The 12,692-nt window shown below is 37.4% G+C and overlaps 1 protein-coding gene across 1 annotated transcript; it reads left to right on the top strand.

Annotated features, from left to right (window-relative positions):
• Nucleotides 1–424: 424 nt before the first annotated feature.
• Nucleotides 425–1,744, top strand: LOC145010125 (uncharacterized). The gene has a single exon (XM_078968705.1). It carries the CDS (start codon nt 425–427, stop codon nt 1,742–1,744), a length of 1,320 nt encoding a protein of 439 aa, XP_078824831.1.
• The last annotated feature ends 10,948 nt before the right edge of the window (nt 1,745–12,692 follow it).

Here is a 12,692-nt window from a genome sequence, read left to right on the forward strand (position 1 = left end):
AGGGATTGAATTGAAGTAAAGTTTCATCCATCAACTTATCAAGTTCCATGGGTTAGATAGAGAAGATCCTCAAAAGCATTTGAAGTCCTTTCATATGATATGTGTTAGCATGTTGCCCGACAATGTGACATTGGATGATATCAAGTTAACCGCATTCCCGCTCACCTTGGAAGACAAAGCTAGAGAGTGGTTATTCAACTTACCACCAGGATCTATTCACACATGGGAAGAGTTACTCAAGGCCTTCAATAGCAAATTCTATCCCACCTCCCGGATATCAAGCCAACGAAGTGACATTTTGGGGATTCGTCAAGGGGCAAATGAAACATTTCATGATTTTTGGGAGCGCTTCAATAATTTGTGTACAAGTTGTCCTCAACACAATATACCCGAACAACTACTTCTTCAACAATTTTATGAAGGTATGAATGAAAAAGATCGGAGGATGATTGATGCTTCAAGTGGTGGTGACATCTTCAACAAAACCCCTCATGAGATCCGATTACTTTTTCGTACCATTTCTCAAAATCAAAGGAATTTTGGGACTCGAAATGACATGAAGAGAAATTCTACACAAGTGGTTGGTGAAGTTAGCAACACTCAACATTTAGAATCAAAGCTCTTGGATTTGACTAATGTGTTAAGTCAAATGGTGGTGAGAAGTGGTCAACAATTGATGGTATGTGGTATTTGTGCAATGACGGGTCATTATACGGATAAGTGTCCCACACTTGGAAGTGAACCGGAAGATGTGAATGCAATGGGCGGATATCAAAGTCAACCACGACCCATGGGATTTCAAAATAACTTCAACCCAAATTGGAGGAATATCCAAAACAACCCTTATCCACCAAAGCAAAATCCACCAAATCTTTTGATGAGACCCCAACATCCACAATATCAATCCCAAAAACCTCCATATCCACAAAATTCTTATAACCCTCCAAATTACCAACACCCTCCACAACAAGGTCAATCAAGTGGTAACCATCAAATGAGCCTTCAAGAACTTGTTACTTCTCTTGCTCAAAGTCAAACCCAATTTCAACAAGAAACCAAGAATACTTTCTCCAACATTCAAGCACAAATTGGAGACTTGGCAACCACTCTCAACAAGATAGAACAAAGGGGTAAACTTCCATCACAAACCGAGAAGAACCCCAATGTGAATACTATCACCTTGCGAAGTGGGAAAACACTTGGAGAAAGTCAACCTAAAAGAGTTTCAAGAGAAGAAGAAGATGAAGTGATCATCGTGGAACCTCCAAAAGTTGTAGCTCCCCCAAAGGAACCGGTTGTGCCAAACGTTAATCAACCCGACTCTTCCAACAAACCCATCAAACCATTGGTCATACCACCTCCTTTCCCTTCCTGGTTAGCCTTTTCCAAGAAGATAGAGGTAGAAAATGAATTATTTGAAACTTTTCGCAAGGTCCAAATCAACATTCCACTACTGAATGCTATTAAGCAAATTCCAAGTTATGCAAAATTCCTCAAGGATTTATGCACCAAGAAGAGAAAATTCAAGGCAAATGAAAAGATTCAAGTCAATGCAAATGTGTCTGCGATTATCCAAAAGAAGTTACCTCCCAAATACAAGGATCCGGGAATATTTGCTATCCCTTGTACCATTGGTGATTTGCATGTTGAAAGTGCTATGTTAGATCTTGGAGCCTCGATCAATGTGATGTCATATTCGGTTTTTCATTTCTCAATGTTTGACCTTTGGAAGAAACTGGAGTAATCATTCAATTAGCAGACAAGTCAAGTGTGTCTCCAAGAGGAGTGTTGGAGGATGTGTTAGTACAAGTTAATCAACTTGTTTTTCCGGCAGATTTTTATGTCATTGATCTTGAAGAGAAGACTCCTTCCAAATCATCTATGATCCTCCTTGGAAAACCTTTCATGCATACCGCTCACAATATCATTGATGTCCATAAAGGAAAGATAACTATGGAGTTTGATGGAGAAACCATTCACTTCAACATCTTTGAAGGAATGAGGTACCCTAGTAACATTTCTCCATTGTTTCGGGTTGATGTGATTGAGCCAATAAACAGGATAAGCCCTAATGTATGCACAGACAAGATAATCATGGAAGATGATTGTAATCCTAAGAGGGAACCTCAAAGAAGATTGGATCCTCCAATGATGGAAGTGGTCAATAAGAAGATAATTAAAAGGTTCAAAAGGTGCAAAGAGAAGAAAAAGGCATTTCATGACAAGCATATAACCCAAAAACACTTTATTCCAGGTCAAAAAGTTCTTCTTTCTCATTCACGCTTAAAGTTATTCCTGGGAAAGTTGCGATCTCGATGGCACGGACCTTTTATTGTCATACAAAGTATTTGATCATGGTGCGGTTGAAATTAAGAGTTTAGAAACAAATCAAATATTCAAAGTGAATGGGCACCGCTTGAAACCATTTTATGAAGGCTTTGATATGGGAGAATTCGACAACATAACATTGGAAATCCCAAATTACAAAAGTTGATGGAAGCGGGACTATGTCTTGGCAAAGACGTTAAATAAATGCAATGTAAATAAATAATGTCCGTTTGAAGTTTTGGGTGTTTCTACACTTGAAGTTGGCCTAAAAATAAGCATATATAAGTCTTCCAGTGATTTTGGTGAAGTTTGAAAAATTCCAAAAATTTGACTTTCGCGTGAGTTCCAAATTACACCAACATGGGGTGCTTTCTGATTGCTGCGCGCGGGTGCCCGCGCAGCCGTTGCGCGACCGGCCCCCAGCCACGCAGATTCCGAGTTCCAAATTACCCCAACATGGGATGTATTATGACATGTGCACGCGGCTGCCCCCCACCCGCGTGAAGTTTGCGAGGGTACCTGCACAAATATGTCATTTCATAAGAAAATTTCGAGCCATTTCATATGCGTCCTTTGCACGACCAAGCTTTCATCCATGTGTATTTAGGCGGCCAAGAACTCCATCCAAGCATCATTATGTGATCCATGTGTTGCTTCCTTACAAAGAAGAAAAAAAAATGAAGAAGAAGAGCAACACAAAAAGAAGAACAAGATTCCAAGTTCAAGACTTATGTTATATATCTAGTTTTCAAAAAAAAAAATAAAAAATAAAAAATAAAAAATAAAAAAAATAAAAAAATAAAAAGAAAAAAAATAAAAAGAAAAAAAATAAATAAAAAAACTGGATGTCAAGCAGCATATGTGATTGAAGACCCAATAACAGAAGTTCAAGATTGAAGATTTAGGTTGTTAGGTTTAGATTTAGGTTAAGTATAATTTTTATTATTATTTTATTTTATTTTTGATTTTTGGTGAGAAAAGGCCCCGACGATGAGACAGTAGACTGTAAAGGACAGTAAAAGGGATAAGCCTCTGAAACCGGATGTTTGCCCGGAGGCCGTGCTGCAAAACCCTATTTCGTTATTATACACTTTGGCCTGACAAATGTAGGAATCATAGTGTGTGAAGAGGCGCCTTTCCTTCGTGCACTACGGTCTACATTGGTGATTTAAAGTGCCCCCACTGGGCGCATCTCTGTTTCCTTTGTCTTGCACACCGCGACCGCATCCAGCCGTGATCTATTCGCCCATCAAGTGGTTGAGAATGTGGTTTATCGCTCTAAAGCGGGGAACATTTTGAAGATGCGTAGGGTCCATGAAGAACTAATTCTGACCATGTTGACTGATGTTGACCAAGTTCTATGGTATCTTTCTTTTTCCTTTTTAGATAGTTCATCCCGAGCTCATTTTTTGTCTTGTTCTAACTTGAGGACAAGTTAGGTTTAAGCTTGGGGTGATTTGATAGCTTATTTTATTTCCTTATTTTTATTAGTTTATTTTAGATTTTTAGATCTTTTTATCATTAATGCATTGTATTTTATTTATTTTTCTTTAGTATGGATCGTACCGGGTGCTTGTTATGTTGCATAAGATATTTTGTAGGTTTTTCGGTACTTGTTGCGGTTGCGGGTTGATTGGAGACGGGCTTAGTGGGCTCCCGAGGCATTATCGGGCTTGGCGGAATCAAAGAGGAAGAATTGGGCTATGAAAGTTATTGACTTGGATTATTTGGGCTTGTGAAGATGGATCATAAAATTCAAATTTTGGGCTTGGAGCATCCATTTGGTGGCCAAATGATGATTGGTGCATTTCAAATTACATGGACAAGAAGGGGGGACCAAAGGAATCTTTGGTAGTGAAAGAGTGGAGTGGCTTGGTGGACCAATAACATTACAGCAACATTTGCGCGGGTGGGATTTCCGTCGCGCGGGTACCCGCATAACTACCCAGTTTGGGCATTTTGGTCATTTAGCTTGCCATAACCCTTGGGGATCAGATCTGGAGGCTCATTCACGATTTTCCACCATTGGAGACCTGCAAGAGGCGATTTTGGGAGCTAGAGATCATTTCCTTTCATCTTTCCAAATCTTAGGTAGTTTCTTTATGCAATTAGATTATTGTTCTTGTTACTTTGTTGCCATGAGTGGCTAATACTCTTATTTGGTTGACTTTGGCTGAAAACCAATGAATGTTTGTGGGTTTGAAGGACTTATGTTGATTATCAATTTATTCCATGTTTATGATTCTAGTTTGCAATTCTTATGCTTATTTGATACTTTGATCATGAGCTTAGTATTTGATTGAGCAATAGTTGATTTATTTCATTGATTTTGCATTGGATCATTGAATTTATCTAGAACAAAGGCTTTATGATGGTAGAAATCATCTCTAGCTTATGAATCATATCTCCTTTATGGATGTGTAAGCATTTGACATCCTCTAGGAATTGGGGATTCCTTCATTCTAAAGGCTAATTGATTTCTTGGGATTAATTGCTTCAATTGACCCTTGATCTTAATTAAGAAGGTGTGTTGTGGGCTTCCCCAACCTCCATACTACCTATGAGGAATCTTGGCATATCATGCTTCATGATTGCTATAACCAATTTGGGATGATGGATAAGCTTTGTATTAGATCCTAATGATAAACACACAAATGTTCATTGTGTTGAATTGCCTTAGTTAACCAATTATTCATAATCTTTGAGCATCTCATCAACTTGCTTAATTGCAAGGTTTTTAGTTATTCAAGTACTTTAGTTTTCAAGTAATCAAACACCCCCCTTTTATTTTAATTGTAGTTAGTTAGTTTAATTTCACTAGTTCTATTGAATTGCATTAGTGATTGAATACAACCATTTCCCCGAGGATCGATACCCCTTTTTACCATTATATTACGTTTATTTAGCAATCAAAGGGAGTAATTTGCTTGGTGGGCTTGACATCCCGACCACCTAGTAGATAGGATGATGCTATGCTAGTGACCGGTTAGGTCGGTATCCTGTTAGAGTATGTTGTGTTATGTGATCTACTAGATCGGTTTGCCTGGATATGAATTGTTATGTGATTGTATGTTTATGTGTGCATAGTTGTTTGGACTGGAGTTGGGTTGAGGTGGGTCCTGCTTTGTGCTGTAGGCCAAGATACCCAGGGCAGACCGGTTATTCCGAAGGCCCAACGAGCGGTCAGGATAGGTTGTAGGCCCCACGAGGGCGGACCAGACGTGCCGAGGCTCGGAGAGTGGACCAGGCCGACTGAAGGCCCGATGCGGGCGTACCAGTCATACTGTAGACTCAGAGAGTGGACCAGGTGAGTTGAAGGCCCAGTGCGGGCAGACCAACCATACTGCAGACTCGAGGGACATGATTGGACACGGAGGGTGGACCAGGTGGACTGAAGGCCCTGCAAGGCGGACCAGTCCCACAGTAGACCCGATATGCATGGCTGTTCTGTGATCCGCTATGAGATAGAGTGATATGTGTATGGTATTCGTGGTTGGTATTTTGGGGGTATCTCACTAAGCTTTCGGGCTTACAATTGTGGTTTAATGTTTTTCAGGTTCTTCAGGAGATTGTGGCAAGGCGAAGGCGTGATCATACCGCTCCTCATGATTTTGTAGTAATGTGATTCTGGGAATACACTAAATGATTTGCATTGAAAACCATTTTGTAATAATTTAATGAAATCGGGTTGTTTTTGAAAAATTTAAATTTGTTGGATTTTTCGGTTGTTACAAGTTGAAAAAATTTAATTTAAAGTGGGTTAGATCTGATCCCACATCGGTTGGGAAGGAGAACTACGCATTCCTTATAAGGGGTGTGGATACCTTCCCTATCACAACGCGTTTTAAAGCCATGAGGGCAGCAGATCCCATAAGAACTCTGAAGTTAAGCGTGCTCAGGCGGGAGTAGTACCAGGATGGGAGACCCCTTGGGAAGTCCTCGTGTCAAGTGGCCCAAAGCGGACAATATTGTGATACGTGCCAGAGGGGGATGTTACAAATGGTATCAAAGCCAAGGCACGGGTCAATGTGTTCGACGGGACATCGAACCCTATAATGGGGGGTGAAAGTAGGTTAGATCTGATCCCACATCAGCTGGGAAGGAGAACCAAGCATTCCTTATTAGGGGTGTGGATACCTTCCCTATCACAACGCGTTTTAAAGCCGTGAGGGCAGCAGATCCCATAAGAACTCTGCAGTTAAGCGTGCTCGAGCGGGAGTAGTACCAAGATGGGTGACCCCTGGGAAGTTCTCGTGCCGAGTGGCCCAAAGCGGACAATATTGTGATACTTGCCAGAGGGGGGATGTTACAAGACTCCTTAGTATAGTGAGAAGAACTCACATCTCAAGTAGTGCTGAATGGGTAAAAATAAAATCCCAACTCACAGCTCCAAACTCAACTACCTGCAACCACCATATAACTAATTCCATTACAAATCCCAAATTACCAAAATACCCTCAAAAGTCAAACTATGTCATAGTCAAAGTCAACAGTCAGGGTTAATAGTCCATGTTGACCCAACTCATCGAGAGAATCTTCTTACTCGTCGAGTTCATTCATATTTTAAAAAATCATGAACAAATTGAAGCAACTCACCGAGTTACCAAAGCAACTCATTGAGTTCTTCAGTACTAAAAAAACTGGGAAAAAACCTAATCAACTTATCGAATTATCTCACCAACTCACCGAGTTATCTCGCCAAGTCGACGAGTATACTCAATATCCAGAAAGCGGGGAAATCCATCCTAACTCGTCGAGTTGTCAGGACAACTCGTCGAGTTTGCCTGTCTTAGCATATTCATCCCTTTCCAGTAGAATCTACAGCCCCAAACTACATATCTAGTTCCCTAGGGTTAAGATATCACATAAAGTTGCCAACTTTTAGTCCATACATGGCCTCACGAGGCTAAAACACCAAAACTAAGCTTAACAAGGGGTTTAGGGGATGGAGGATATCCAAATCTTGATAAATCTTGAATCTTTAGGCCCAAGGAGAATTAGAGATGTCAATATCTAAAGTATCACATCCAAAACATGCTCAACTCCAAGAATGCCCCAAGGATAAGCTCTAAATGACAATAACTCTCTACATAATGAGATCTAACAAACAAGTGATCAAGGTAGCGACCTTTTACTTCCAAATGGTTGCCACATTAGTGAAACTACTGGATCTGAAGGAATGACAAAATTTCAGTAAACCTAGACTAAAATAGTCCAAGTGTTGAAAATACTGAAACAGAGTCTCAGAATCGTCAAGTGGCAAGTAGTGCAGAAAATAAAGAGTTGTGATTCACTAAGTTAATGATAAAATCTTTTTTTAATCTTCAAGATCAATGATTCAAATGTTTCTCATATTCATGAAGATTCAATTACAAGTTTTTCAATGTAAAACACACTAAAACTCTCAAATAGCTCTCTCAAGACTAGTCTAAGCAGCAATTATGTAGAATGATCAGAAAATAGCTACTTTATAATGGATCCCAAGGGGCCTATTTATAGGCTATGGAAAACCCCTAACATGGCTTGACCAATCAGGTGTTGACATGTTATCATGACTTAATCATCAGTTGACAACTTTGCCCTACTTAACAGAGAATGCATGGAATATTCCAATTTTGTTAGTATTATGTTAGGGTTCTATCCAAGTTATGAGTCTTCATAATTCTTGAACCTTCTTCATCAATATTGAAAAAGTGATGAGCAACATGAGCATCATGTTGCTCAATTGTCTTCTTAGATGTCGTCAACTTCCAGAAGTGTTGTTGATCATGTTGAGTAGTTTCTTGAATGTTGGACTATGTCTTGAAATTGAAGATGTACCACCACAAGTTCATGATGGATTGTGGTCGAAATTCATTTGCCTTTGAGCATGTGGACGTGCCTTCATTGTTCATGATGTGTTATGTGCACCCTTGTTGAGCCATCAATGTGATCATGTTGATCCATTAAATTGAGTTGAGCCACCAAGTATTCATGTTAAGCCAACAACTCTTGTTGAGCCAAAGAGTTGTAGATGAGCCAACAATGTTTCTGATGAGTCATCAATATTCTAGATTATCCATCAATGTCTTAATGTTCCACATATGATCTAGATGTGCCATATGATATCATGATGATCCAACTAGCTTGTAGCAAGTGATCCATGTCAACAGTAGGTGATCCATGTAAGCTTCAAGTGCTCCAACATCTGATTCTTCAAACAATTATTGAATCTTCAGGATCTTTACAACCTGAAGCATTCTGATAATGTTTATTAGAAAATGTAAATCAATAATCAACATATTTCAAGTGACAATCACATCTAAATATTTCCAACAATTTCCCCCTATGTGATGGTTACTGAAATAAGGAGTTGTAAAAAGTGTGAAAAAAGAAAAATATTGATTTAACAATTCCCCCATCTACTTCAATGGAATATTTCGTTGAAGCATATACACTTAAAAAAACCTTTTAAAAAAAATATTTGAGAGCTTGTTCATGGAACTTGAAAATTTTGGTTAAAGAAAATTTTAACTGTCAGCATGACAATTGATTTTTTTAGTTGAATAAAATAAAATAAAAATATGTTCGAATTTGCACGATCTAGACAAAAATTTGTTTTGTCAAGATAGGAAAATAAAGTTACAGATAAGAATAACCTGCAAACGCGTGTTGTGTTTTATTTAGGCCAGAAGTTTGAAGAAAAAATCAAGTGTTGAATAAGAATGAAAAATTGATATTTTTCGACAAACTAGAAATAAAATAAAACATTGATATTTTCCTAAACCAGATAAAACAATGTTATGATAAAGCAAATGTGCTAAGTCTTGGTCTTAAAAAACTGTAGCATATCAAAAAATAATGGTAGTAATAATAACAATTTTTTTTATCACTATGGATATCCTTTGAAGATGAGATAAATGCTAAGAACCTAATAAAGATATTATATTTAAATTAGGATCGTGGTTGTTGAAGCCTTATCCAAAAGATAGCGATAAAAGTAGGTATAAAAAAGAAAGAAAAAAAAATAAGTAAATAAAAAAAAAAGCGTTCAAAAGAAAACGTTAATACGTGTGATGTGAGTTAAAATTTTTTTTGTGAATGTCTGATGGTGTGGTGCACGATGCATTCCAAATTAAAAAGAAAAGGATATAGTTTAATTTTTTTTTCTTTGGCGCTCTTTAAATATATAATGAGAAAGAGCCAAAGAAAAAAAATTAAATGCACTAGGAAATGGCACACATAAAATAATCGTGAATGTGCTAAGGAAAAAATATGAATAGAAAAAAAAAAAAAAAATACATGGCGCATGAAGAAAAAAAAATAAACGGACGGTGATGGTGCAAGTTTTTTATGCTCACATGAATTTTGATTCTGCGCCAAAAATATACCCTTTAGAGTAGATGCGCCAAGTGATTAAATTGGATTGATCAGGAACTTTTGGTGCTGGTGAAGAAAAAGAAGGATGGCGCAAAAGAGGTTGATGGCGCAAGAAGAATATTTTTTTTTAGTTTAATTTAATTTTATTATATTTTTTTAACATGAGGTGGAACATGCACCAAAACAAAGATAAGACTTGTAGTACGACACAAGTAAGGATGTTGCTCAAGAGGTGTAAGGCAAAAAATATATATAACGTGATGCTCATCATGGAAATCAGTGTGGCACCAAAAAAATTTTAATGATTCAAATGGAATATAATGCTAAAAAAAACGATGCTCACAAAAAAAAAGGTGGATGAGCACCATGGTATTGCTCCAAACTCAAAAAGATGTTGATCACGTGTTGATGGTTCAAGAAGTGATCAAGAAATCACTTGGTGATCATAAAGATCTTGTTGATGATCAAGATGGTAGATGATCAAGTGATGATCTCGAAGAGGCTATGGCTTAAGAGGGGATACAAAAACTTTTTTGATCATGAATGGCTCAAGAAGGGATATAAAAACCTTGTTGATCACGAATGGCTCAAGAGGGCACACAAAATCTTGTTGATCACGAATGGTTCATGAGGGGATACAAAAACCTTGTTGATCACGAAGGGTTCAAGAGGGCACACAAAATCCTTGTTGAACATGAAGTTAAATGTGGCTCAAGAGAGAAAAGGTGGAATTAGGGTTTTGTGGGTCAAGAGGAGTTACAAAATTTTGAATGGCTTAAGAGGGGTTTCAAAATTAGTGATGCTCAAGAAGGATTTCGAAATTACTTGATGAGCAAGGCTGAGGGTTAAGAAGGGCTTCGAATTTAGTGATGCTCAAGAGAGATTTCGGAATTAGGGTTTGCCTCAAGAAGGGTTTTGAAATTAGCGTTTGGCTCAAGAAGGGTTTTGAAATTAGGGTTTGGCTCAAGAAGTGTTTCAAAATTACTTGATGAGCAAGAGAAGGTTTGGTTTTTGGTGATGGCTCAAGAAGGTTTTTCAAAATTAGGTTTGAGATCCCCAAATTTCTCGGTCAGAAAAGACTGATTTAGTTTAGGCTTTTTAAAATAAAATCAGAGTAATCTTCCAAAAGATATTCCGATATAGACCAAAAGCATAAAAACAGTACATTTTAAGCCTTACAACAGTTATTTACAACTATTGGCCTATAATCCAAAAATCTCTCTTCACCGTCCAAATTATGCTCTAGGTCCACTACATGTGATAAAAAGTTGAGTGAGTCAGGCTTGGGAGTCTGGTGAGCATATAGGGTTTTCAACCCACAAATAATAAATTTATTAATTTTCATCAACCAACAATAACCCTGATTTCCCGTTCCAATTATCCTTACTTTACGTCCCTAACACTACAAGAAAAGCGCAATTTTGCTACAGAAGGAATCTGTTGCGAAAAGCTGAAATTCCGTTGCAAAAGACGAATAGCGACGGAATTTGCAACGACCTATTTCCGTCCCTAAAAACACCGTAGTGAGGGGTATACAACAGAAACGATAATTCCATCGCAATTGTGACAACGGAATGAAATCCGTAGTAGATGGTATTCCATCGTGTATTCTATAGTAGGTTTCCATCACAAATTTTGTGGTAGTTCTTCCGTCAAAAATTCCATTGTGGTTAATCCCTAGCAAAATCCGTGGTGATGAATCCGTATCAAAATCCGTGGTGATGAATCTCTAGCTAAATTCGTGGTGATGAATCCCTAGCTAAATCTGTGGTGATGAATCCCTAGCTAAATCCGTTTGATGATCTCCTAGCAAATTCCGTGGTCATCAATTCCTAACAATTTTAGTGGTGTATATATTATATACCAGATTCAATATAGATCGATTGCTAATTGATTTATAAGTTATAGCCAAATAATTTTGTAGTAATATATGAAAAACAAAAAAACTGATAAGCATTATATCATAAAATAACAAAAGAATTATTTACTACATGGAAAAAAGAAAGTTGCTACTCTAAAATACACAATCTTCAATAAACATATACCAACCTACTACGGTTGTTGTTTTCTAACGAAATTAATAAGATTCAATGTCGTTTGAAGTTATTTTTCAAGATACCCGACCCTTGCTTTGTTTTCCTCTTGTTGGGCATTCATCATTTCTTTAAGCTCTTTGTTTTGTTGTTTTTGTTTAGCAATAAGCTCCCTCATTTTTTCTATTTCATAATTTTTTTTTTCTGGAATGTAGGATTTATACGTTTTACCATTCCTATTGGGAACCGCCTTTGCAAAAGAGCCTAATCCGTAAAGTCTTCTTTTTTATCATGATCACCAACAACAACATAAAATAGTTTGTCCTCCTCAAATTCAACACCTTCAGCTTCCAACTCTTCCTGTTTTTCTGTATAGGCCGCCTACAAAATAAAAATAAGTTAAAAGATATCAAATTTAGGAATAATATTGAGTAGCTACAATATAAAAGTTTATTTAAACTGAAATGAATATTACTTTAGTTTGTCTATCTTTTCCATTTGTGAAAGTGACTCCATCATGATTCTTAGTGTATGTATACAGGAATAATTCACTATGGGGTGGCTCATGTCCTAATTTCCTCTTCTACATATATACCATATAAAATCAAATATACAGATAAAAATATGCAAACATTGATACGATGTACCATTTAAATAATTACCAAATCAGAAGCTATCTTCTAACGACATGCGGATACAATATTATGTGTGGGTTTTGCTACTCCATCAGCCACACCTTTACGCCTATTTTTCTTGTTCTCCTTAGATTTTAGCTTGTATTCTTCTGTATTCCATTTTAATTGTCAGAAGTTCCAGACTTCCTGTGGAATATGAGCTGGTTTAAAGCCATGTTTGTTTCTTTTTGGGCTCCTCATGTTGAAAAGATATTGACCATAACTTTGTACCGCTTTCCTTGCCAATCATGCCTCACCATCAAGTCTATTGTCTCATCCCAACAACATTTTTTCTACA

This window comes from Lactuca saligna, chromosome 8 (assembly GCF_052625555.1).
Source record: "Lactuca saligna cultivar CGN05327 chromosome 8, ASM5262555v1, whole genome shotgun sequence".
NCBI lineage: Eukaryota > Viridiplantae > Streptophyta > Magnoliopsida > Asterales > Asteraceae > Lactuca > Lactuca saligna.